The sequence below is a fragment of the Chaetodon auriga genome, chromosome 7, assembly GCF_051107435.1.
Source record: "Chaetodon auriga isolate fChaAug3 chromosome 7, fChaAug3.hap1, whole genome shotgun sequence".
NCBI lineage: Eukaryota > Metazoa > Chordata > Actinopteri > Chaetodontiformes > Chaetodontidae > Chaetodon > Chaetodon auriga.
Genome location: NC_135080.1, coordinates 18,722,008 through 18,748,989, shown reverse-complemented (window position 1 = coordinate 18,748,989; position 26,982 = coordinate 18,722,008). Strand labels below are relative to the sequence as shown.

General features: G+C 42.8%; 2 protein-coding genes across 7 annotated transcripts in view; one reads left to right on the top strand and one right to left on the bottom strand.

The window, feature by feature from the left end:
- The first annotated feature begins 653 nt into the window (after positions 1-653).
- On the top strand, positions 654-4,813 carry LOC143323562 (ATP-sensitive inward rectifier potassium channel 1-like). Its single transcript, XM_076735464.1, has 2 exons — positions 654-783; positions 2,856-4,813. Exon 2 carries the CDS (start codon positions 2,874-2,876, stop codon positions 3,993-3,995), a length of 1,122 nt encoding a protein of 373 aa, XP_076591579.1. The 5' UTR covers positions 654-783; positions 2,856-2,873; the 3' UTR covers positions 3,996-4,813.
- Positions 4,814-6,264: 1,451 nt separating this feature from the next.
- The window catches only part of fli1 (Fli-1 proto-oncogene, ETS transcription factor), a 32,144-nt gene continuing 11,426 nt past the window's right edge, over positions 6,265-26,982 (bottom strand). For 3 of the 6 annotated variants that reach the window (XM_076735636.1, XM_076735638.1, XM_076735641.1), the window contains 8 exons: positions 26,636-26,847; positions 26,173-26,327; positions 24,881-25,084; positions 17,388-17,456; positions 10,947-11,006; positions 10,436-10,495; positions 9,729-9,776; positions 6,265-9,530 (listed from right to left, as the gene is read on the bottom strand). In XM_076735636.1, coding sequence (XP_076591751.1) covers positions 9,001-9,530; positions 9,729-9,776; positions 10,436-10,495; positions 10,947-11,006; positions 17,388-17,456; positions 24,881-25,084; positions 26,173-26,327; positions 26,636-26,847 — 1,338 coding nt within the window. In that variant the 3' untranslated portion in view covers positions 6,265-9,000. The remainder of the gene's footprint in view (positions 9,531-9,728; positions 9,777-10,435; positions 10,496-10,946; positions 11,007-17,387; positions 17,457-24,880; positions 25,085-26,172; positions 26,328-26,635; positions 26,848-26,982) is intronic. The other 3 variants (XM_076735637.1, XM_076735639.1, XM_076735642.1) reach the window with 1 other exon arrangement.

Sequence of the window (26,982 nt, the reverse complement as noted above, 5' to 3'; positions counted from 1 at the left end):
TAATGTGCTCTTTTCTCATGACCACACAGTAATCCAAGGACATGATTATCATAACATGCAAATAGAAAGTGATGAAAAGCTGTGAAACTGCTGTACCTTCCTCCCACTTGATTATAATCATCCTTGCAGCTCATATCTTCAGACATTTACTGCTGTACTTACCAAAGACTGGCAAGTCTGAAAAAAAAAAAAAAGATTCCCCACAACATGCCAATAAAAGTGTGTCTGTGTGTCTACAGTAAATAATACCACACAGTCTGTTCGTCATTGAGACGCAGACAACCGGAACCACATGCAGGCTTTGCTTTTACATTGTAAACGTTCTTTCTTTTTTTTTCCAAAGTGAGTGCAACTGTGGAAAAGTTTACATTCAAATATGACCAAACAACCAGTGATAAATCCAAAGCAACTTTTGGATGGCAGTGCATTGGGAGTGTGGCGAATAGAGGTCAGATTGGCACTTGGTGCCAGGCGTCTGTGGGGTAAACAACTTATTAGAGCTGGGGAAAGGGTATGCGTGTGTGTGCGTGTGTGAAAGTTTGTGGGCGGAGGGGTGCTTGATGTCTCTGTGGGCGTAAACATCACCTGGCTGATTCCAGCACACCGAGACAGGGCGGTATAAATGCACACAGGTGTTGGTGAACAGGCATAAGAGGAGGACACACCTAAACTGTCTCGTTGTGGAGAAGAAAGACACAGACAGAGAGGAGACAATTGAGCTGGAGTTTGTCATTCATTAACTTCTGGATGTGCATCAAACTACTTTCATTTCAACTGATAGAGGTGAGTTTGAGCTGAAGAAAGTTCACGTTCATGTTAACATGTTGCATTTTCAGCTGGACCACATTACTGCAAGAAAACGGTGAGCCTGGTGTCTAAGTGTCAGGAACTGTCACTGTGACTGTTTGAAAAATGAATAAATAAAGTCCTGCCAATATAGTTATCGGTTCAAATTTCAGTTTACTTTATGTAGTTGCTCATAAAGCTGGTTTGTACTTTACTGACAAAAGAAAGCATTTACTACACATTAGGCATTAAGACTTATTCCACTGATTCCACTAATGCTAAATCCCAGCTCTAGCTGAAAGGACATAACAGTCACAAGCCACTTGATGGTGCAAATACTGAAGGTAGATTTTCATTAACTGATATTAAAATGAGCCTAAAATAGTTTGCAGCATTTCAATAAATTAGACATTTAAATAGAAAGAAGTAGGTAGTCTAAAAAAGCAGTTCATCATAATGGCAATTAGTGCAACAGGAGCAGAACTATACTACATACTGGCCAAATCTTTAGTTGTTCTACTGTAATGAATTGCTTGTATTAGAATGTGTCAGTGTAAATGAGTTATAGATTTTTTAATTTTCTAAATCATTCTGCAGTAAGAAGACAGTGAACTCGCAAGTGCTCAAGGTGAGCCTGAATCTAGTAATGACAGAAGAGTCCCAAACCTTTAAACCTGAAGGACATTTATTGTAATTAGTGAGGGCCAATGCGTTTTGTCTGTAACATCTTTATCACAGCAAAAATGGCTCAATATAGGCAGTCACATCTCACATGACCATTTCCATTCATAAAGGTAGTTATTTTCTAATGCAAAACAGTAATTTAGAGAAACTTGTCATACATACAATTAAAATAATAAATACCTGAAATTATTACAGCCAATATCTTGTTAGAGTATGAAAACATGCTGACCTAATGATGACGTGTGGAAAGAGCAGCTTTATTTCGAAAAGGATGAAAGCCTACAAACAAGCTACGCAGTGTGATTATCAGATTTCTGTTGGCAACATGACTGGATGTAAGCTTTGAGGGTTGAAAACAGAAACATAAACTCATTGCACTGATCTTTTTGTACTACTTCACACTGCCTAACAAGCACTCCATGATCCAAATGGGTAGTTTGCATGACTTGGCAGGAACAGAGGCCATACTTATTTGGAAACCTCTGCATAGCCAGTGCTGCCAGTTACCATCCATCAAGCCCCAGACTTATGAGAACTTGCTTGCATAAAGTCAAAGATTGTTATGTCTGTGAGCAGCTGGCCTTCTGGCCAGGTTTGCACACATTATTTTAATGCCACGTTTATTTTTGTAGCATTGAAACCGAGCAAACAAAGCTGATCCTTGTGTTGAGACACTTGCACGGGACCAAAGATCCCAAATTATTTGGTTTATTTGGAGCACTTATGTGTTACACTTCAGTGGAAACTTTTGTTTCTCATTAACTTCAGGTCTTTACTGCAGTGCTGCATCCACCTATGATTATAGCTGTTCAGTGAGGATTAAAACTGCAGTGGAGCCAAGCAGCTTGGAACATGTGAGACTGAACATAAGCAGTCCACTGTGAGAAGCAGCTATGTGGGACGACAAGTAAAGCATTTACTGCATACATTATTCGTCTTTGACACAATGTGTGCTTGCATATCCTCCTTTCTACATCCCCCTCACAGCACCTGACAGACAGTGTCGTCTTGACATTTTGCTGTTTGATTGTAGTGAATTACAATATGTGAGTATGAATGACAGTTTGAGAGGGCCTGTGGCTGGCTGACTAGTTAAATGACGGAGCTGTGATAAAAAGCCCTCTCAAGTGTAGTTTTTATGAACTGAACTTTATTGCACATTTACATCAAGACAATATCTGCCATGATTGAGAATCTAAAAGCTTTGTCGGGTCCCTGGTGCCTCATCTGGTAGGACAAGTTAGCTAGTTAGTAAAGTTTGCATTCATTTTGTTGTTTATGATAATGAATTTACTTGAAGAATTCATAGGTATCTGTCGACACACACAACTGTTTGATGACTGGTTTTGTACTGTCTACTGAAATGCTGTTTTATTGTCTTACAGGTTGCGGGCTTGTAGAAAATGTTTGGATTTGTGAACAAACGTATTCAGGACTGTCTGGTGGCACGGAAATGCCGCAGGACCAGACTAGTGACAAAAGATGGTCGCTGCAACATTGAATTTGGAAACATCAAGTACAGCAAGCACTTTGCCTTCCTGGCTGACTTCTGGACCACCTTTGTGGAGATCCGATGGCGTTTTGTAATTTTCCTCTTCATCGCCTCTTTCACCCTCAGCTGGTTCATTTTTGGCCTGCTTTGGTACTGGATTGCCCGCAGTAATGGAGACCTAACATGGCAAAACCCCGAATCAGGCCACACTCCATGTGTTGATAATGTTGTTGGACTCACCACAGCATTTTTGTATTCCCTTGAAACCCAGACAACTATTGGGTATGGTGGCCGAGCGCTTACCCCTCTCTGCCCAGGTGCTGTGGCCCTTGTCATCATCCAGTCCCTCCTTGGAGCCATTATCAACTGCTTCATGTGTGGAGTCATCTTATCCAAAATCTCTTTACCCAAAAAGAGGGCTAAGACCATCACATTTAGTGATATGGCTGTCATCAGTCCCAAAAATGGTTCTCTTTGCTTGTCAATTAGAGTGGCCAACCTGCGCAAGACCCTGATGATTGGAAGCCAGATCTATGGCAAGCTGTTGAGGACAACAAATACACCAGATGGGGAGACAATCATCATGGACCAAGTGAACATTGACTTCATGGTGGATGCTGGCAAGGACAACCTCTTCTTTGTATGTCCTCTCACGCTCTACCACATCATCGACAAGAGCAGCCCCTTCTTTGAGATGGCAGTGGACACACTCCACAAACAAGAGTTTGAGCTGGTCGTCTTCCTAGATGGCACCGCAGAGTCCACTAGCTCTACCTGCCAAGTCCGGACCTCCTTTATTCCCCAGGAGGTCATGTGGGGCTACAATTTCTTGCCCATCATTTCCAGAAGCAAGGAGGGCAAGTACAGAGTAGATTTCTCCAACTTCTCCAAGGTGGTGCCAGTGGCCACTGCACACTGTGCATACTGTTTCCATAACCTCAAGGGTCATCATCACCACTCTAGAGATGGACATGACAACCAGGGCTTTGAGGTTATTGATATCAATGATCCCCCAAATGTCACCAAGATGTGAGAGGATGGGTGGATTGCCATGAACTTTAGAAACTGAGACTGGTAGAGGCTTGTACCTCTCATTGATGAACTTCTCAAATGAAGAAAGAGGTGTTGGAGGTACGTGGTGTTAAGCAGCACACTGAGTAGCATTTAAAGATGAAATAAAGAAAACCTGCGAATTTGTATTCTATTGCATTGAACTCAGATAAGAAAGCTGTCTGTAGGTCAGGACGCTTCCTGTGACCCATTTGTATGTAAAACCACACCTGTCACTGTCTGCTGACCAAAAACCTGTTTTCAAAAGGCCAGGTCATTCATGATGGTGACAGTTCAAGAACAGAAAAAATGTCCCAATTGCTCATATGTCATATATACAAATAAGCTCTCACACTCACAAAAATGAGTGGTTGTAATTTACCTTATGCCTTGCACATTGGGTTTACCATGTACAGAGAGGGAGAAAAAAAAGCAAATGTATTTATATTGTGTGTCTTGTAATTACTTGGAGGACCAGTGTTAGGGGGGGCATGCTATTGTCATGGGTGAGAAAAAGATAAACTGGTTGTTCAATAATTCATTCTATTGTAGGCTGCTGTACACAAAGAAACACTTGGAACTGAACCATCAGAGCCTGCTATTCAGGCACTGAAATACTAGCGAAGGTGAGACTCAGGGGCCACTCTTTTCAAACAGTGCGCTATATAGTTGTGGTTTTCTTCTTGAGTGGAGACATTGTGAGAGAACAAAGCTCTCAGGAAACACTTAATACATGGCTGCATACTGCACTGACGACAGTATGAAAATCAATCCTGTTTGTTAAGTCTTTTTTGTATTTGATCTCAGGGGAAAAATACACTTAAATAAAGGCTATTTTTGCATTCAAAAAATGTCTGTGTCACCATCTTATTCTTTTTCTAACTGAACTGGAACGTCACATAAGGGCTGTGATCAAAAAGGTCAAAGCAACGTAATGACAGGTGCCAACCCGTATCACGGCTTTTCATCTGTAAACAAAGTGAAGTTGTGACAGCAAACAGGAATCCAAACACAGCAGAGTGGAAGTGTTTGGAAGATAAGAGCTGTTGCTTACTGCCCTTTATTTTGCCTGCAGGTTCTGAACATGAAACCAGAACTCTCCATTTGGAGAAATAACAGCACATACTGTCTGCTAGCATGAAGTTTCAACAGGTTTTGTTAAGGCGGACCTGCCACGACAGTCTCTCTAATGAACTGCATATGCTTACGCATGTGTCTGCACCCAGGGATGTTGACTCAGCAAGTGGCAGAATAATAAGCAGGGCTAGGTGTGTTATTGACAAGTTTGTGAAGTTATTAAGCAACATAAAGATGATACATTCCTCACAAGCATATTTCAATGAAAAAAAAAAAAAACTTTCCCATAACAGCCCCTTGATGGTTGTTCACTGTGTCTGTGGAACATATTTCGGTCTATATGGTCCATGCAAATTAACAGAATACTTTGGTTGTAGCTGTCATTTAACGCAGACACCACAAGTACACACACCGGTTGTTAAATTGCCAGCACCTATCATTTGAAGCTATGCTCAGGGAGAGAATTAAATGACGTAAAGAGTCAAACAGCGAGGAGACTTTCAAATTGTCGTGCACCGGTCTGAAGTGACATTACATCTGCAATTCCCTTTGTGTGTTCTGCTGATTCAAAACCTGATGCAACTGCAAAAGGTGTAAACACAGCATGTCTGTGTTTATGCAATGACAAAATGCAGCTTAGCATTCCATTAAGAGGACAACATTGCCGCAGTGCCTTGTCATGGCTAGAGCATAAATTTGATTATTTGACAATCAAATAGCAAGCCTTGATGATGATGATGATCAAGATTAAGCTGCCCAACTACAAACTGTATCAGCCATTTTTTTTTTCTGTGAAACACACAGGAAGGATTTTGTTTGGAGAACACATGCTTTGCTTGAATGCATTGTATTGATGCAGATACAAATACAGACAAAGCTGTCTTAAATGAGGAGGGGCAGAAAGCTGTTTTCTACCTGCAGGTGCTATACACCGCAGTATACATAATAAACAAATGAAAAACATTACTGTGTAATGAGTGTCTGGAGCAGTCACAAAAATGTGGCAAACAGATTTTCAAAGCTGGACACAGCTGAGACATGTTTTGTGCAAAATGTGCAAGCTGCTATCAAGACTGTACTGCTTTTGTAGCTCTGCTTTGCAGATCTGCTACAGCAACTGTGTTTTCATCTGTCCCGACACTCTGGTGGAGCCAAAAGCAAACAACGGAAGATTTGAGAGGTAAAAACATTTATTTTGTCACATTTTCCTATACAAAATCCCTTTTTCAAAAGGTATTACTTCATACATTGCAGGAATGACAATAATAATAATAATACATTGGTTAATTGTAAAATTATACACATATATATATATATTTAATATCCAAAATACATTGCATATACGAAGTAGCACAGATCCCTTTTCATTGATAATGCTTGTGAAACATGGAAGTTAAGGGTACATTAGAATAATTTCTTTATGCTACAAATTACATGTTCCCTTTTTATTTGTTCTTTCAAAGCTATATTTTTTCAGGAGAAGCTGGTTGTGGATATTAATACTGTTGTATTATTTTGCATAAAATACCTGAAATCCTTTAACGCACAGGAAAAGCCGCCAATTCCAGGGCCGTCTGACATAAAAGGGTATTCACAATGGAAAAGATCCATCATTATCACATGTTGCATATAGAGTAAAAGAGTCCCTGGCTATTGGATTATGATTCAAGCAGGCATTTGTGGTTTTGGGAATACAAGAAAATACTTTGTGTGCTCAAAGGCACTCAGGATGTTACAACCAAATTTCAGAAATAATAACAATTAAAAGAAAGCAACAATGCTAAAATGTATTGCCCAAATGTACAGATATAAAAACGCTTAAAATGCTGAACAAACTACTTAGCAGACATGGACTTTAAAGGTTTGCATTTTTGACCGAGGTCAACTCGTATTAATTCTCTTGACTTTTTATACTGTGTCACATATGAAAATAACTCTGCATAATTTATACAGTAAGTTGCTTTAATGCCTAGTTGTCTGTTGCTTATAAAATAATAAAAAATAGGTCTGACAAACGCACAGCGTTTGCGAATCTGAGGATTTCTTTGTTTCATCTCGTCATACTTTATTGGTTTTGTTCTCTGATAAACTACTTAGTCCCAAGTAATTTATTTTCAAAAGGAATACTTTTGCGATGAACAGCTTTAAACACCTGAAGATGGATATGTTTTGACACGATACTGTTACATGATGAGGAAATCCTGACTTGAGATTCATGTGCATTTTGCTGGGCTTTAGATCAGTGAGAAACTAACAATCAAACACACATGCTGCTCTCAAACTAGGATCCAGCCCTGGTAAAACGCAACTTAACTGTCTATTAACTTGACTTACTGCTAAGCCACTTCTCTGTGCTGACCTACAAAGAAAGAAATATAGACAGCGTGGCAGCCGTTATTGTGCACTTCAAAATCAAAAATTGTCAGATTTCTGGTGATGTTGATTATGTATATTGCTATGCTATGCATTTTAAGATGTAATGCTGCTTTGTCTACAATGAATAGAAACTACATGGTATAAAACAGCAGTCAAGGCACTGTGAGGGTTAGGTTTCTCATTATGCCATATAGTAAGACTGGATGCATTAATGGCACTGTAAGGCACTTTAGATAAAAAAAAACAAAACAAAACAAAAACCCATCCAAAGAATATACAGTCTTATTCTGCAAAAAAAAAAAAAAAAGCCACTTGTGTTGTTGTTCATGTTTAGACTCAGATGGGTGCAGCAAACAAGGTGTTAAAATTCAAGGAATGTTTTCTTTCATTCAACAGCATGAAAACATCTGACAAATTTTGATTTTGCTGCAGGGTATCCCTTTTTACGCGTTTCACAAACCAGAAGACATTCACATTAATACTGACATGGTCGAGCAACAAAACATCTGGAAATGGCATGGCTGAAAGGCAACAACATGGCAAACATTTAATAGCCTAGTGTGTGGCCCCCTGAAAACATCTGACCTGGGTTGAATTATTGTTGCAAATTACTTCAATTACATGTTGACTCAGCTTCCCCAGCACAGTCAAGTCAACTGCATCAGCCATCTTGAACTCCACACACAACACACAGAAAGCATTTTAAGTAACTGAGTTGACCCAGGTCAGCAAAACATACAGCGCTTCCTTCTCCAGCATTTAACTCTTCTCTAGCCTTCCAGTTTGGAGGATAAATTAAAATGTGAATGGCATATTCCAGTTGCCAAATTTCATTCAGTGCTGAGAAAAGTCCATCTCTTTGAGAGCTCCTCCTTATCCAGCGAATTCCAGAAGACTCTCCACACACATAAAAAGGTGCAGATGGACAGACAAGCAGACGGAGACAGTGGAAACAGAAGGCTAGATGTGGTGGGAATAAGAAACCCCAACAAGGCTGTAGACGAGTGGAAAAGGCAGATGCTTCAAAGCATAAAGTACATAATGTACTGAGGAGGATGTAGATTGAGACCCATAAATAATAGGCCCATGTCTGGTACTGTAGCGTGGCGAGGAGGCAGACAGACTTGAGTTGTTCTCCCTGTCCTCAGCCTTTGGTTTGGGAAGGTTTTGGAAAGGACACTTGTAGATGCAGCTTTCTAGATGATGGGAAAGGTAAAGGCACAGGAAACTCAGACGCACGTCCAAAACACATAAACAAGCAGTTGCTAGTCTTGTAAAGGTAAGTAGTATTCCATTTTGGACCATAGCATCCAGTTGTTTATAGATTCTTACAAGTAAAAAGAAAAAAAAAAATCTCCTTCAATTTTATCATCCTTCATTCAGGAACAAATTTTCTTCAGAGGACAAACGCCTCAATGAACTCAGTCTTCATTGGTTCGGCATCATTGGGAGTGCAGGTCAGCAATTGTGGACTTTATTGTGGGAAAAGGAAGGTTTTAGAGGGTGATGGATGGTCAGAGTGGAGAGTGGAGTGTCTAATAGTAACTACCCAAGTGGGACGGCACATGAGTGTTAGGGTGGCGGGGAACGTTTGGGTTGGGGTAGATGCCTGCAGTGGGCGAGCTCCAGTATGGAGCCGTGGGTCCAAAGAAATTGGAGGAGGTGACAGGCATGGATGGCGGGTGTGGGGACACAAAGTTGACCTTCTGCTGGTGGGCATGGTAGGAAGGCACATAGGCTAGGTCCGAGGGGTACTTGTACATGGAGGACTCGGTGGGGTGCGGCTGCAGCGCCTGAGCAATGCCGTGGAAGTCGAACTTGTAGGCGTAGCGTTTGCCATGCACCTTGGTCATAATATTTTTGTCATAGTAGTAGCGCAGCGCGCGGCTCAGCTTGTCATAGTTCATGTTGGGCTTGCTCTTACGCTCGCCCCAGCGCCTCGCCACCTCATCTGGGTCCGTCATCTTGAACTCGCCGTTGGTGCCCTCCCAGGTGATGCAGCCAGCGTTGGCGCTGTCGGACAGGAGCTCCAGGAGGAACTGCCACAGTTGAATCTGACCTGAACCTGATGGAGGACACATACACGAACGATCAAATACACAACCTCATCCAACTAAGAGCTTATTAGTCACTGTTCACAGCTCGACAACTCATAATCCATCCAGTGAGGCCTGCATAACAGGACATTTTTGAGAAACAATCCCAACAACTGGCAATTGACAGCAGATCCATTATAAAGACATGAGCATGCTCAAATTCTCACCTGGATTGGCGAGGCGACTGCTGGTGGGACCCAGAATCTGGTAAGGATCTGTGGACGTAAGGAGAGCGTTGTTGGACTACATACTGATTAGTGTGGTGATATAATGGTACGTTACACATGCTAATTAGTATGAAAGACTGAAGACAATAAAAACATGTAGCTCAACAACAGCTGATGTTGTAATTTAATGATAATTTAAAATGTCCTCTTTATTACTTTGCTGATAATATCATGTTTCCGGTTAAGCAAGTAAAATATGGAAAACAGTGACAGAATGAGAGAACATTAAGTGGTAAGTGGTATCAGTATTAGTTTGTTTGGATTATTGTGCTCTGTGCACCCTCTAAATAATGAGCTGACTGGGAAAACCAATTACACATGCTAATAGATGTGTGGCAGAGAGGTAAGAAAAAAGTAAAAACTACAAACTCGACTAACACTCAAAGCTTGTTGGTAGACTTCCAAACAGTCTAACTAATAATTTAACTAATTGCTGGTAAATCACTTGTAAACAATTGTTTTCACATGCATGTGACAATTTTGCTCATCTTGATTTGTGTTGAACATAGCAAGCAAATACAAAAAACTAATTTTGCTCACTGATATAACCATACTCAATGTCTTGACTAAGAGGAGAAAAACATTTTTAACAACTGATGCCCATGCTGACTGATTAGCTTTAAACTAGCTTTGTGCTGAGCCGTTACCTGGCTGAGCTCTGGGCTGCTCAGTGGACTTGGTTACATTCTGAGTAACCACCGGTGAGCCTGCAGAGAGAGAGGCAATCAGTGGAGGACAAGAGAGAGACAGACAGAGAGACATGAGACGGTTCAGAGACAACATCGGTAGGGTGGCTGCTGATAACCAGGCGGCCCAACTTGAAGGCATGTCAGCGGTGGTCCAAAGTAAATAAGGCATGAGTTGGTGGCGGGACAGACTTCTTTTGACTGTCTGTTCATGTTCTGACTACAGAGGCTGTAATCTTTAAGAGTCTGTCCTACACGTCTGGACTGTGTGGATGTTGGAAATGCCTCTCGTGTGATGTAGACTTAGGTAAAATAGCATTTGCAAATAGTCTGGGTGTTTCAGTCTACACAGAGGTCCAGATGATAAGATTCACCACATCAGGTGAAATGTAGAATCATGTCCGTTAGATGTCTCTTACAGCCACGCATCGTGTCCAGTCAGAAGGACCTTTAATGATTTCTGTGTCCTCACCTTTGCCACTGTGCATGTTGTTTGACCATCCTGTCCGCCGTACAGCATCATATGAAGGGTCTGACAAAGAGAGAGGAAAGAAGGGAAGACAAAGTGTGAATATACTTTAAAATGTTTTCCAGTCTTTACAAAACGGGCGAGAACCTTGTATGTCATAAAAGATCAGTGGATGCACTTAAATGTTATCTGACCAAAATTCTTTATTTTTATCCAAATTCCAATCTGGAAGCCTGCCTATGTGCATGTGACTACAGTGAGTGTCTCATTGTGTGCTAACGCTGCAACTGCCACAGCAAAAACAGGGAGACCAGTGCCAAACAGCATCAATAAATCTATCAAAACATGGTTCAAGATGCTCTTCACAGGATATCTGGACATGGTAATGTGGTTTTGATTGGCATACCAGGATGATTTAAGTGTAGATGGCACAATCTTTGGCAGAGTGGAGTTGGTTGAACAGCTTGCAACGCTCTGACCACAAATAAAGGGGCTGGGGCAAATTACCGTGCAGCAGGACAACAGAGACACACACATAGACAATACACGACATTCACCCTCATCCCTCTCCCTACACAAGCAGCTTTTATGAGACCTTGACAAATAGCCAAACTGGCCCAGTTTGCATGAGCTCTACCTGCTGTGTGTCTGCAGTTCAAACCTGACTGAGTGTGAAGCTGGACCACTTCCAGTAACAATCAATCACTCTGACACAAGCAGATAAAACAGTGGATGTATCCTTCCCCTGGCAATGTCTCAAAAACACCCTGGTACACTCACAGCGCACCTGGCCAGCACCCTTGATTGTTTGGATCATTGTGGGCTGAGACAGTTCAAACAGTTGCCAGAATACAGGGAAATACGATGCGTATTGTAGCCAGATATGTTTTCACCCTGTGTTGTGTGCAGCATGCTATTCACAGTGTTATCATGAGCTGCAGATCTTATTGTCAGCAGTGTTTCTCCCAGAGGGCAGTGGATAGACACGGTGTAATGGTGATGACAGAGGTTGTTGCTGGGATAAGCAAGCTGTTAGAAGGTCAAGAGGCAATTCCATTTCCCATCAGCAAAGGCGTTTTTTTTTTTTTTTTTTTTTTTGTTTTGAGGAGGCTTATTGACAAGCAAAGTTGGCAGTTTGAATCCCCAGATTTGGAGAGTAAGACTCAATCCTGCTACAAAGACATGGACACCAAATTGTTTGATGAATCAGGTCAACACCTGGCCAGTGGAGTCCACAGGTGAAGCATGGCTAAAGAAGAACAGCAGGTCTCCGTCTCAAACAGAAAAGTGTGGCACACAGCATTGTGTTTTTACATAATATGCATGATTAATTATATTAATAGATCAGAATGATTTGTTTTGACATTTCAGTAGAGAGTGAGAGCGTTGATCCCAGACTATAAATGCATTCTGTGTGTGTGTTTGTGTGCATACATGTTTGATTTCCAAACATGAATATTTATGTGTTTGCAAATTATTCTCCATTGTGTTTAAACCAGTGCATAACAGACAACTCCCATCCTTGTGAGCTACCACTCATTAGAGAAAAAGCACATTTTCCCTGTATTTGTCTAAACTCTATAGATCTTATTCATGCCATGAGAAACTTCATCATTTTGCTATGCAAAATACTTTTAAGATGACTTGTATAGCAGCATTCTTTCCAGTGTCGGAAACAAATGGAGTTGCATTCACAACTATCAACACATTTGGGATTCATGTGCCATTTTAAACCATGTAACCACATACAGTCACACCAGAGGGACATCAGTAACATTGAATTCATGATCTGCTTTCTCTTCATGTATGGCCATGTCCAAACACTGTACAATACTGCCCTCCTGTGGATCAGAACATATTGACATCTTGGTTTGCCTGAAATAAACCACAAATGATAAAATACACAAAACAAAACTCCTTATTTCTCCTTTCAGCACAGCTGAACTCTAGATTAAATTTTCTCTGCGACCATGAAAACAAAGTCTGGCTGCTGCACAAGTGTTTTATTGTTTGACTCGTTTCATAATCCACCAACGAAAATGTGAAAACACTTCAAATCCAATTATGTGTCTTGTGCTACTTTAAAAGGATGTTTTGTTGCCTTGTTTTCGCTTCCCTGACTAGCATAATATCCAGCAATGGAAAAACTTCCTGCTGCTCAGGGGACCTCTTGATCTCCACTAATTTCTAACTTGACGTTTCCAGTAAAAGGCCCATTCCTGTCTGAAGATGGCGAGAGGCATTTTGGTCTCTGGGACTGAAAACTGAGATATTCAAAGTGCAGTGAATTGAACTAAGGTACAAGTGACCCTGCAAAAACATATGGGAAGTAAAGTGATGGACAGGAGCTTACAACAAAGCATAAGAAAAGTGAATAAATTAGGGTATGATCAAACGAATGAAAGACGGGAGAGTGTAATAGAGAAAAAGACAAAAAGAGGGAGAGGAGGGACAAATAACAAGCGGGCTGCCGTGGCTCAGCGGGGCTGTCAGGTTCAATCTGGTGTGGGCCGGCAGGATAGCCAAGGAGCAGTGACTGGGGGAGAGTCCTGGGAGACTTGTGTTTCCTGCCTACCTCGCCTGCAGACAACCTCTCTTTGTTTTACTGGCCCTTTTTTCCCCTCTTCTCACCGCCAGCCCCCCCCCCCCCCCTCCATCACACACACACACATACACACACACACACACACACACACACACGCACACACACTTCATCCACCCTCTACCACTTTAAAAAAAAAAAAAAAAAAAAAAAAAGCAACGGGGCTACCTCCCTACGTCCAGCAAGGGGTTACACACAGGAGAGGAGATGGTGGGGGAGAAGCTGAGACGAGAGATGAGAAGGTGAAGGAGCCACAGAAAGGGAGAGGTTATTGAGAAGCAGACAGAAGAAGATGGAGTGAGTGCATAACAAGGCCTTGAAAGAGAAAGAGAGGAAGAAACTTAAGAGCAGAACAGGAGGAGAAAAAATCATGTGAAAAAATAGTCCGACGAAACACAACTTTGGAATTTGAAAAGAAAACAATGGCAGCAAACCCTGCTACTGTCTGGTATGGGCTAGAGCAGATGCCCAGTAATATGGGCTCATCCACATTTTAAGATACCTTTGGTGTACTTGTTGGCAGCAGATTTCACTGACCTCCTAAACTTTTTTATTTTTAGCTCCTTTTTTTCGCTTTACCAGCATGCGAGTGATAATAGACACAGTTTGAGGTTTTCACCCATGTAATCACTCTGTTCTAGGGTTAATTGGACGGAGTGAAAGGTGGAGAAGTGAAAGTAAAAGTGCAGAAGAAGGAAGAAGCAGCAGAGGTAAAATGTACAAAGCCCAAGTGGCCGGGGGTACTCAGGGCAAGCCAGCCACACAAACACAGACACAGACCCGAATGTGCACACACAGAGCCGCCTCTTCCCTAACCCCTCCCTCCCTCCTTCATTTTTCCAGGCCTCGCTCTGACTGCGACTTGAGCCAGTTTCCACTCTGGTCTGGGGTGTGGTGCACGCTCCTGGGAGACTTCGACTGCAGGACCAGTTAGTCAAAACAAGGCCCGAGTGCTAGACAGAGAGGGAGAGAGAGGCAGAGAGACATAGAGAGTGACGGAGAGAGGCAGAGGGAGATGGAGTGGGAGAGAAAGGACAACTGAGCAGAGAGGGTGAGATAGACAGAAAGAGAGGAGAAGGAGAGAGTGGAGCTCTGGACTGTTTTTAACCCAGAGTCTGAGCCAAGGAGAGAGACCCAGACAGGGTAAACTTTTTTTAATACCCGTAATACAGGTGCTTTAAAAGCCATCTGTGTGAGGACGGAGCCATAAGAGGAGGAGAATGATGGCAAAGTACAGGAGTTAAGACACAGCGATGAGACAGTGGGTGCACGAGAACAGAGAAGCATCCAGTGAAAACAAAGTTCAGAGAAACAGTGGACTGCAACAATGCTGCACACACACACACACATACACACACACACACACACACACACACACACACACACACACACATTCATGTATATGTAAGGGAAAATGTTATATGCAACTTTATTAGTTTACCTTTTCATTGGATTTATTCTAGAGAAAGAATTATATCTCTCATTTTTATTCAAAGGGGAGCAACTGAAATTGAAAGTCGTAAGTGTAGAACAGCTTGCACGCACAATGGCGCACTTGAAGTTGTATTGCCACTTTGACGCAGCAGAAAAATAAACAAATTCACAGAGGTGATTCATCATCTTCACCTCATTCACTGAGAAGCAGCGGAGACTATGCAGCGATTTATGAAATTTCAGAGCAGGGACACAAATTGATAAAAGTACAAAAACTCACCAGAGAGAAAAAAGCTGTATAATCTGCACACATTAGCATGAAGATAATGCTACATACAACATACCATACAGGCATGAAAGCAATGCTAATGCACACAGTAACACATTCTGCACTAAGACATACAGGAACCCACCCACACACACACATGCCTATCCACAGGCAAATAGTAGACTTTAGATCCACACACACACATACACATACACACACTCTTTCATAGCTGCTGCATTCCGTGTTTTATATGCTCTCTTTTATTCATAACATTGCATTTTACACCACAGAGTCTGGAGCAGATTAAGGGTTGTCTCCTGCTGCATGCTCATGCTTACTCTACCCCAAAGAGCCTGAATGGTATTTGACTGTTCTCTAAAAGCAATATGAACTTGAACATCTGGCAATGTTGATCTGAGAAAATGTTGATAAAGGCTTCTCCTGAAGCAAGACTTCTTTTATTGTTGAGTCACAGACTCCCAAGTCCAATTTGGGTGTTTTTCTTCTCCATCTTGTTTCACCTTTTCACTTAATTGGGCATGAAAGTAACGTTTTCTAATACTGAATGTGGTTAACAAGGTGAATACCAGTATTTCAAAGCAAAGGGATTCATTTTAAATCGGATGGGTATGAATCTGATAAGTTGATTGTATTTCCCAATTCCTGAAAAGCCACCCTGTTGGAGACAGGGGCTGTGTTACAGGAGCCCATAATAGAAGTCACCTCTTAGGAAAAGGAAATGCTGTTGAAGGGAGTGACCCTCTATTCCTGCCAGTCCAAATACCTAGCACTGAGAACCAGGAAGACCGGGGTCGGGGGTGACTGAGCAGAATCTTATCTGGCCTGCCCATTGGTCTATTGGTATTGAAGCTGGGCGAGAACAAGTACACAGCCTGCTAACGCTCACCACTGGGGCAGATAGAGAAAGCGGCAGAGGGCATTCTCGGACACTTATCAGACCTAGTGTTTCCTCTCCTCCTGCCTTGATAGAGCCCCTCATCCTGTGAGCGAGGCTATCACTGTTATTGCAGTCCGTTCTCCCGTCTCTGGCAGTGACACCATATAGCCGATGTAAAGGATGTGTAGCTTTTTTTTGGACGATACGCTGTGGTTCATTGTGTGTCAGCACAAAATAATGTTTGTAGAGTGGAAAGGTATCCAAAGGAAAGAGACAATCATCCTGAGCTGCTGTGGGCGTTGTTCTTAGAAACTCAGCTTGGCTTTTGCAAGAATTTACTAGTGCAACATTACACCAGGTCTCATTTGACTGCTGCATTTCTACTTTACTGCAGATTTGTCAGTGCTGATTCAGTGAGCAAATTGGATACAGTCATTTTTGGCCTGCTGAGACACCAAACCGCTAACACAGTAAAGAATAAAGTACATGTTAATAAATCTTTTATGCGTACATTCACCCCTAAAAGCTTATTCATTCATTCATTATGTTGTACGGTTACTCTCCCTGTCACCTTCTGTCATCCCCTCAGTCATTACTTATACACTTATACAGACTTAATCACACAGTGGAGACACACACATACACACTCCTTTCCACTCCAGTCTGGTCGGAATCAGCTAATCAGGCTCTTCTTCCATGTTTATTGTACACATTGTTGCTTCAGCACCTGCCTCTGATGCCTGTCTCTCCAGCAAACACCCTCATTCATGTCTTATGTCCTGCTTCTCTCCGTTAATCATCACATTTGCCATCTGTTCTCACTCCTGCTGCTGTGGACAGAGCTCATCAGCACACTGCTTTTTGTCTTTTTGATAATATCTCTCTATGCTGAAATTGCCCCTCTGAGCTAGTACGTGCTGTCAGGTAGCGGTCCTGAACAGCATAGACTGTTTTTGCAGCTCATATTATTTTTAATGACACAAAACGTGCACCTGCACAGAGCTTTGTAAGTGGCAATCAATGACTGCATGTGCTTTGGATTTGTGTCTCTGTGTGTGTCTGCTCTGTGTGTATGTGTTTGCATCTGCTTGCCTGAAGCGGGCATGTTTTTATCTCCCATTCTTCTCTTAGGTAGTCAGATAATCTCACCTTATCCAATCTGTTACATTAACCCAAATATACAATCACACAGATAGAAATTAGTAAAAAGCCTAAATGATTTAAAAAAAAATGTGTCCCTACCCTCTTTGGCAGCCAGGCGTGGGGATGGGTCTGTGTGAGATGGTGTATTGTAGGATAATGATGAGCTACCTGTAATAAAATGAGACAAAAGAGGGCATATTAAGACAATGCAAGGTCTATTCCACCAGTAATGTAATGCATGAAGCCAAATGAATGACACCCATAACGAGGATATGAAAACCTGTATAAGAAACAAGTCAATGTTCATAAATTCTTACATAAGAGCATCCAGTGATTAACAGTACACCTTATACATGATTGCATACGGTTGAGCAATAGGATTCTTATTAATGCTTGGTTTAGAATAAGAGATCTTGCTGAGTACTTGAAGATACTAATTTTGCACATTCATCATGATAAATCTTCTGTAAGGAAAATTGTGTAAGGAACCCTTGTGCACACTCTGAAACCTGTGTGATAAAAACCTTACAGGGTATAACCAGAGCCAGCAGGTGGCAGTAGAAGGTTCGGTTCAATTACTGTCAAGCAGCACTATAGAGCCCCTTTTCATTTCTTGAATTGTGTTGCTGTTTTGTCTTAAAAAATGATCTCTGAAGGAAAGTAATTCAAGACACATAAATCTAGTCCCCCCAAAAAATGGAATCCAGCACATGGTCAGTCCTTTAAATCTAGGTAAAGGCTCATGGCCTGTCAGCATTTTAACTGCAATCCCTACTCCTGAATAATAAAATCAGAGAGGCAAGACTCTGCATATGGCTGCCTATTCATTTCACCTTATGGAGCAGAACTCTGCACTGCATTCCTCTACTTACACAGGCACCCTGGGCGGCACCAAAATGCTCTCTTAATTTTAGCTGCCCCCAGGCATAAATCAGAGAGTGGAAAAACAGACCCAAAAATGCACAGAGAAAACACAAGAGCAGCTACTACATGGGAAGTGTTAAGATTTAGCACTGAGATGGCTACGGAGAGCCGCTGAGTAGGAAAGATACCTTTCTGAATGGGGCAATCTGAAAAAGAACAAAGAACTCCTGCAGCAAAATGAAATGCTTTTGTGGAGATTTGATGCAGGATCCTGGCTGACTCGCTCTGCTGCTGCTGCTGCTGCTGCTGCTGCTGCTGCTGCTGCTGCTGCTGCTGCTGCTGCTGCTGCTGCTGGGCTTGAGGGGTGAAGGGGCCCATGGTGGCAAACTAGGGGTCTGTTTTTTTTAGGGGGTGGCTGCGGGGGAAGAGTGGGGTGCTCCACAAATGTATTCTAACCTCCCAACACCCCACCCCTCCCATTTCTACCTACTCCACAGCACCCCCAAGGCTCTGGGTCTAGTTTAGAAACCTGGGGGCCTCAGAACAGGGGAGCCATTGTATGAGGCAGGGTCCCTCCACAGCAATCAAATGCAGCTCCCCGTACAAAAATAATTCCACACGCAGAGTGTAAGCGCACAGGGGCAAGCTACCAAAGCCCCATCTTTGGAACGGGGAAGAAAGTGTAAGAGAAAGATGTACAGACGGACAGAAAAAGAGGGAGAGAGAGAGAAGCAAAGAGGAAGGGGCTGTTAACCCTTTTCCTACTGTGTGCCACATATGTGGGCTGACCCAGACAGGCAAACAGGCAGCATTGCTGAGAAAACCTCAAACCATCCCACAGAGAAATTCAGGACTGCTGTAGGAGAGCGAGTGAGAGAGGGAGAGAGAGAGACACCACAGCTGACAGTTTGGTGGAGGGAGTCTTGGCCATGCTGCCTATTTATTTGGACGGCTTCTTCCTCCCTCAGAAAACAAACATGTCCCGGTAATCTGACAGCGCAGTGGGAGGACTGGCCAGTGTTCAGCCTTTAAGACCCTCACTCTCTCTTTCCCTCTCCAGTAACATCTGCTCACAGTCTGCTAGATTACATAACATCCACAAACAATTTTCTTTTCTTTCCTTCCTATGACTGATGGCTCCTTCAAAAGGCCCTGTCCTCCAGTTTAGCACGCCAATAATATTGACAGAGATCTTTGCAGGCTTGTTCAGCATTGTGATTGACCTCCATCAGGCCCCTGCTGTTGATTCTATAGAGTTATATGATACCATTACCTCAGACATGTGGTCTGAGCTTTGTCAACAAACTGAGGGTCCCAGTCACCCAGTTTTGGGCACCTTGCCACTTCAAGGGTGCCAAATGGGCCCCAGCCAGCAGCATGTCATCAATTTAGCTCTATAGGATAGAGCTGCAGTGAGTAGTAGCTGGTTTTCAGCCTTACACGGTGCACATGAGAAATTTCCAACAAGTTCTCCAAACCAAAAGAGATTATTTGTAATTGCTTTCCAAAGCAACCCACGTGAGCATTTTCTCAGCTGACAGACCCGACTGTCAGAATGACATTGTTTGTTAGCAGTTTGGGCGGCTCAGGAGGCAGAGCGGGACATCCACTTATCAGAAGGTAAGTGGTTCGATCCCCAGCTCCTCCAGTCTGCATATCGTACTGTCCTTGGGAAGGAAACTGCCCCCCAAATTGCTCCTGATGGCTGTGCTGTCAGTGTGTGAGTATGTATGTGAATGTGGCATGTGCTGTAAAGCGCTTTGACTGGTCAGTACACCAGAAAAGCACTTATAAATGCAGCCCTTTCAACATTACTTATTATACATTACTCATTAAAAGAGAATTTAGTTTACTTATTACTCGAGCGAGAACATCTTCGTGTGAGAAAAAACAACTTTTAAATAGAATATTTCCAAACTGTGTACAATGTTTTAGCAGCAGCACTACAAACTGTACGAGGTGTGAACTTTGTCCACGGGCGCAGTCGGTAGAAATACTGCTTTTAAATATTGGCTTTCGCTGCAGGAAAAGAAAAAAAAAAGTCTGTCATTTTCTCCAAAGGGTTTATGCTGAGGAGTCTATGTGACCAAGCCACAGAGTAATATATGGAGCGCCAAGGTTAGAAATGGTGTTCCCTCCAATCCTGAACAAAGTCAGGTTGATTCTTGAAGGATTTACTAGTAGCTAATAGTAGCAGGTCAGCTATGAAGACAGCCTGCTTCCTCACACCTCCAGTCCCTGTATCGAGCTAACATGTACGGGATCAGTCTCCCACTGACAGGGCACCAAACCAATGCCTCAATACACTCCCTGTAAAACAGCATACAAACAAACAAAGCAATGAAATGTTACTGAGATTGGTGACAGTAATTACATTACTTACGTCCAAATGTAATTACTGAAATTGGAATCCCTTACACTACTCCTTGCTGAAAAAAGTATCATTACTTAAACTCTTTACTAACTCTTTCTCATTGCCGATGACATCACAAAAACTTGGGTATGCTTAAGGAAAGACTATGGTTTGGGTTTTAAGTCCTGGTCTGTGACTGGGCATGAACTCACATTTGAAATTCAAAGGCACTACACACCCATCCCACACCATGACCTCCGCCGTACTTTCCACCTTGCTACGTAAAGGGCACACGACTTCCTGCATTGGCACTGAATTTTGGCATTGGACATAAATCTCGTGGTGTGCAACTGTCCAATATGAATGTAATTCTGATGGATTCTGGGCGGGTATTCAAAACTGTCCTCACCAGAGAGCAGCATAATGGGTTGTTTGTTTCAATTCCTGAAACGGTAGAACAAACGCAAGAGTCGAACGAGTTCTTGTAGGTCCACAAAACCTTTTAGTGTGTGTACTGTTCACATCCCATCTCCTGCCCAATATTTTAGTTGCCTAACCTTAAAGCCAAAAATAGGTGCGTGAAAAAAAAAAAAGTTAAAACCCTGCTAACTTTCTCACCTCTACAGACCTGACCAATCATTGAATAATGTGGCTGTGAATTTCAGAATGTCAGTTTCGGAAAGTTAGAGAAATTTCGGTGTCGGGAAGATGTGTGTGAGTCCACACATGCCCAGTTCAACCGCCTGGCGAGCACTTCTGTTGGAGTAGACTGGCAACCACAGTTTGTTTGCCATAACTGCACTTTGCCTTGCACAGGTATTACAGAAAGAATTCCAATGTTGGGATTAACATTAAGAAACATCACTGACTGAAATCCAAGGTTTTGCAGAATTACCCCAAATCAACATTCTTAACTGGCAATTGGGTTGAAAGCACAATAATGGACCTCTAAGCAGCTATCTTAAATTACAGCTGAGCTCATCTCAGTGTTTACATGAATAGCAACTGCTTATTATCCACCTCCACTTATGCTAATGTGATATGTACATAAATTCCTGTAGTGCTAAGTGTCTGAAGCCCAGCAGTCAAGTGAGGAGCCGCAAACTGCTCTGTAATGGTGGCTAACAGCAGACGGCTAACAGTGAAGGGCGCAGAGCCAGGCCGTTGAGCCCCTCTGCACCAGTGATAATCTGCCAATAGAAAGAACTAATGCAAGGGGAGCTCAATAAAAATGTTGTGAGGGGAGAAAGAGGAGAGAGAGAGGGAGAAAGAGAGCTCTCCAGACCTCCTTTTTCCCTACTCAGCCTTCGAGCCCAGATGTTTATGGTCTGTATAAACTATTGAGGGCTCGAGAATGTCCCCCACTCTGGAGCGAGCAGCAGCAGTGCAGAAGCCCAGACTTATCACTCTCTCTCTCTCTCTCTCTCTCTCTCTCTCTCTCTCTCTCTCTCTCTCTCTCTCTCTCTCTCTGTCTTGACTCCCTCACTGTAAATCCATCCAGACACACAAGCAGCGGCGACAGCTGGGAAACAGAACTATTGCTATTCTCCAACGGCACTCAATCACGACCACCTCGGACCGTTTCCACACACTTCTAAAAAATAGTTCACCCCCGCAACTTTTTTTCTATCTCACACTCGCTTTGTGTAACTGTTTCTCTTGCTCACACCCTCCTGCCCTTGTCCTCAAATAACTACTGTACAATGTATCTGTCAAGGATATTTCTTCGTCCAATTTCTACTATTATGTGTGTTTAAATCCACAGTGGATTTGCTCTCAGTTCCCTGCCTTGTTACCTCCCATCCTCAATCCCATTTCATTTCTCCATTCTCTGTTCCTCTCTATCTTCTTGTATCTGTGTGTCAGAGGATACAGTCTTTCGTTGTCTGAGGTTTTTCTTTTTTTCTTTTTTTGCTCTGCTCCGTTTCCAGCACATGTGGTATCAAACCGACCTACATGGGTGCGATAAAGCAAACAGTCCGCGGTCCCTCCCTGACAGACTAATTTGAACAAATTCTCAAATTGCACCCCAAATTGAAAGCACATTGGGGTGCGGGCGGCCATCACTTATAAAAATCTGGATAAGTGACCAACAATGAGGCCAAAATAATGCATGGGCAACTACTCTTGTTACTGCAAGCAGCTGGGTAGCCAGACAGATGTTCAGATTGTGCCCGCGGTTGCACCAGTGTGGGTGTCTGAGCAATATGTCTGCGCATGACGTGGCAGGAATGTTTTGTTATGGTATGGCTGTAGGGTGGGGAAGTGTGTCCTTGCCCCGTGCCGAGTCTACATACAGGGCTTAATGACTCTGAGGAATGTTAATCAGAGGTTCAATAAACAGAACCAAAGGCGCACATAATGCACACAGATGTGTATGAAATGATTGCAGTACCCCCTTGGATCATCCATTTTTCTGGAGGAAGATGGGGGGTAATGTAGGAAAGATCGGTTGGAGGAAGACATCACATGACCTGTAATCACTAATACTTCCAGGACTTGGCTAAGTCCTTCCCTCCCTTTCTCTTTTTCTGTATTCTGGAAGCTCGGCCCAGCTCCAGCTCTCGTGAGTGAAGCCAGAGGTCTATTTTCTGGACAGGGTTACTCCTCGTCTATGATTGTGTTTGTTTGTGCTGCGGGGGGAAAAGAGAGAACGGCTTTCGTTTCCAAATCATCAGCGCTGCAGGGTCTACAAAAAGCCTCAACCCTCCTCCTCCTCTTCCTCCGCCTCCTCCTTCTCATTCGTCCTTAGACGTTCATTTACTAACATGGTTCCTCTTGCCCTTAGGCTCCCAGTGTCAATAATACACACTGCTTGCTTCTCAGAGCTGCCGCAAAACAGGTCAGTCAGTCCAGGCACGAGACGGGAGCATTCATCTTTTTGATTGTCGGGAATGGATCCAAAGCAATTTCAACTGGCAAGTGGAGAGGATTCCCGAGACATCTCTTCTGTCTCCAAAACACACAAGGTCTAAATCAAAAAAAGGGCAGCAATGGGCAGAGTCGCGGTGCAGCACGCCTAAGCCGTGGCTAAGTCCCGCAGCCAGTGGCCATAATGAAAACTGCTCTGCGGAGTGTGCCCAGTGGCGGTCAGACAGATCCACCCGCTGCAGCGCTGCACAATGAGGCTGTTATACTCATGACAAGCATCTCTCTCTGCCCAGACGCCGTGCACAGAGAAAACTGTTGACACCCACAAAATACAGTTCCCATTACATCACGCCGAGGCCCATCGCAATTTCTCGGGAGTAATGTTAAATTTAGTTGAGCCATCAGTCGCTCCACCCAACATGGTGTCATGATATTCTGCAGCCACAGCAGAGGAGGCTTTCTGTATTTTAACGTACAGAATGCAAAGAATTCAGAAAACGGGACACAGTGTTCTCAGTATGTCCAAAAATCACATTACTCATGATGTGCTTATTTTTACAGTAAACAGTGGACATACCTACTGTCTGAACTAGACATCACTGTGTATTCAAACAGCCATGCCAGATGTACATGTTATAATTAAATGTAATTTGCATACTGCCTCAGAAGACTGGCTTTGTTTCCCTGCCGAAACATTTGAAGCCGGATTGCAGCGAGGAGCTCTTCAAAGGTAAGAGGCAAATTTAGTTGCCCCCATTGCAAATTGCAGATCAACTTTCTTTGCTGTGCTGAACACACAGTCCGAGCATGATTCCTGAGGCAATGCACCTGGGCTTCATCTCTTTGGACCATGTGGAATGAGGCGCTGCAAAGTGAAGTGGGGGATGTAGTCGATGGTTATCTCGAGAAGGGAAAGAAACCCTCTTGGTTTCCCCAGCTCTGCTTAATACTGGGTAGGCATTATGGAGGAATGAGTTTCCAGTAAAAGCAGTTTCATTGTTTATTGATGGTAATGTGAGTAAAGTGCGGTGACAAAAAAAAAAAAAGTGTCATGTTGTTTGGTCGGGTTTGGCATTTTTTCACTCTCACGTCTCATCCAAAAGTAGGAAAAAAAATATATGAAAAGAGGCCTGTGTGTTGACTGAAAGTTGATTTTGACTTCCATTCTTTGGCAAAGATGGATGCCAGTGCAGACTTTAACTTAAGCACAAACAGCCGAATGTACAGCAGGAATACCAAGAGCACAGTTCACCAAATTTACTGTCCTTTTACTTTCCTTATTTTGTCCAAAAAATAAAAAATCTGAATATCTTCAGTATTCTGAACATTTTCCTGGTCTGTTTTCTATCAGTCGAACTGTCAAACAACTTTCACTTGAGTCCAATATTTGTTCCAATAACCTCAATAACCTGTTAACTGTTTATCATCCATTGTTCCTCCGGATTTCATCTTTGATTATCATCTTTATCTATTCTCACACTGAAGTTGCACAAAGCGTACTTACTTTCCCTGAGGTAATTGAGATGAGACAGAAGCACTTCGGCGTTGTACATGGTGGTGAGCCGGAGGAAGTCATCCTTGCCCATCTTGCAGAGATCTTTGCCATCTGTGTTCTGAAACATGGCTGTGTCGATCTCTAACAGGCCGTACTCCTTGATGGCCCACTCAAGCCACTGGCGCACATGGTCCTGGGACCACAACGACGGGTCTGCAGGAGCACAGCAGAACAAGAGAGAGTTTATTGACTTCATAACAATTGTTTCTGGACAGGAACCAGAGAAGACAGAGGCGGGAGAGCCTCGTATTTGACTAAGGTAAAGGGAGGGGGAGAAATGGACAAATTGGAAACAGAATTTTGTATCAGTAGCAGACCTTGTTCAGATACTTGTAAATATTCCTGGTCTTATTTTAACCACATGGGTAGAGTTTGCCTGAGTGGGATGACTCACATTAGGTTTCAGGTGAATGATTTTCAACAGAGTAGTATTCACTCTGAAACCCCTTCTTGTGATTGTTCAAACTTTGTAGTATATTTTGCATGAAATAAACTAAAACAAACAGAGTTATTGCAAGTGCTGCATGACCCATGTCTGATATACTACACATCCAATCTCAAAACCAAACCCCAAACTTACCACTAATGGTTAAGGAGTGGCCTCAATGCGGCTCCTATTAGATTAATGGATGAGTGGCCGTTTGCATCAGTTTCGCACTAACACTTGAATAGTCTTTAAAATGGAAAAATGACCAAGGCTCCATTCGATTTTAATTAAATGAATCACATAGCTCATTTTTGGAGGAAAATGCAGTCATTCTGTTTGGCTCTCTGATTTAAACGTAACAACGCAATCAACTTACGCGTTAAAATGACTTTTCTAAAGTCCATAACCCTGAAACTGCACTTGTTACTACACAAATGGTGTTATTTCATACACTGAAAGATTAAATTAGTGAGACCAGTGAAGAAATATATAGGTCTGGCAGACAGACATCTCTACCTGCACACATTCAGCCGTGCTCCCATGAGTGATGTAAACCATTGGAACAATGCTGTACCCCATGAACCAGCTAAATAGAAATGGGGCTCATAAAACATTTACAGCATTGGCAAAAATTATACCAAAACAGAAGAGTGATTCTGTCTGCAATCACAGCAGAAGTACAGGAAAAACACCTACAACAATTTGCACCTGTGTAAATGTGCAGTGAAAAAACAGATATACCGTTCTATGAACACACACACACATTCAACCATATGCGTCTCGTGTTGGCTGTTGGTCAAAGAGCGATTCTTACCTGCAGGTACAATGACTCTCCGTTCATTGGTGGTCATGTTAGGGGGAGGGGCGTTCTTCTCATCCATGTAGTTTCCATAGTTCATCTGGGATGTGTCGTTACCCCCTACCAGCTTATTGCATTTACCCACACTGCAGTCCACTGGAGACTCCCTGCTACACAAACACACACATAGAGCAAAGTTGTAAAAATATTATCATCAGACAAATTGGGTGTTGTTGGTTTTTCTTTTCCCATCATTGACTTTAGCATGGGATATTTAAACCCAACACCAAGTGTATAGAAGACTGGAAGCAAAACGTGAAGGTTAGTCATGGTTAGAAACCGCCTGCTGAATGACAAATGTCAACATTTGCAGCAGCAGCAGCTGCAGTGATGAACACAACATGTCCGATAACGACAAACTAGTTTCTCACTGAACACTAAAGAATGAAAGACACAGCAAGCGTTTGTCATGTCATACCTGGATCCATTCATGTGCTCATATTCTCTCTTGACGTTGACCCGCACTGGCTGGTTGATCCACTCCTGCTGTGGGGGTAAGGGGTTGATTTTGTGGGTCTGGCCGTAGTCCTGTGTGCCAGATGCAGTCATGTCTGTCTTGGGGAGAGGGGCAGCAGCAGCGTACGGAGGCTCAAATAAGGATTGGTCTTCACTCACCACTGATAGCGCCTCCTGTAGGTGGAAGGAACAAATGCTTGGTATGTCTTTCTTCACTCACTTTCCAAGTGTTACAAGTTAACACGCCATATGTTACCATCCTAAGCAATACTTTGATATGTTCGGAAATACCCTTACTCGCTTTCTTGT

Bases quoted from the DNA above. Each gene is read 5' to 3' on its own strand.
- LOC143323562 (XM_076735464.1), top strand. From the start codon at position 2,874: ATGTTTGGATTTGTGAACAAACGTATTCAGGACTGTCTGGTGGCACGG.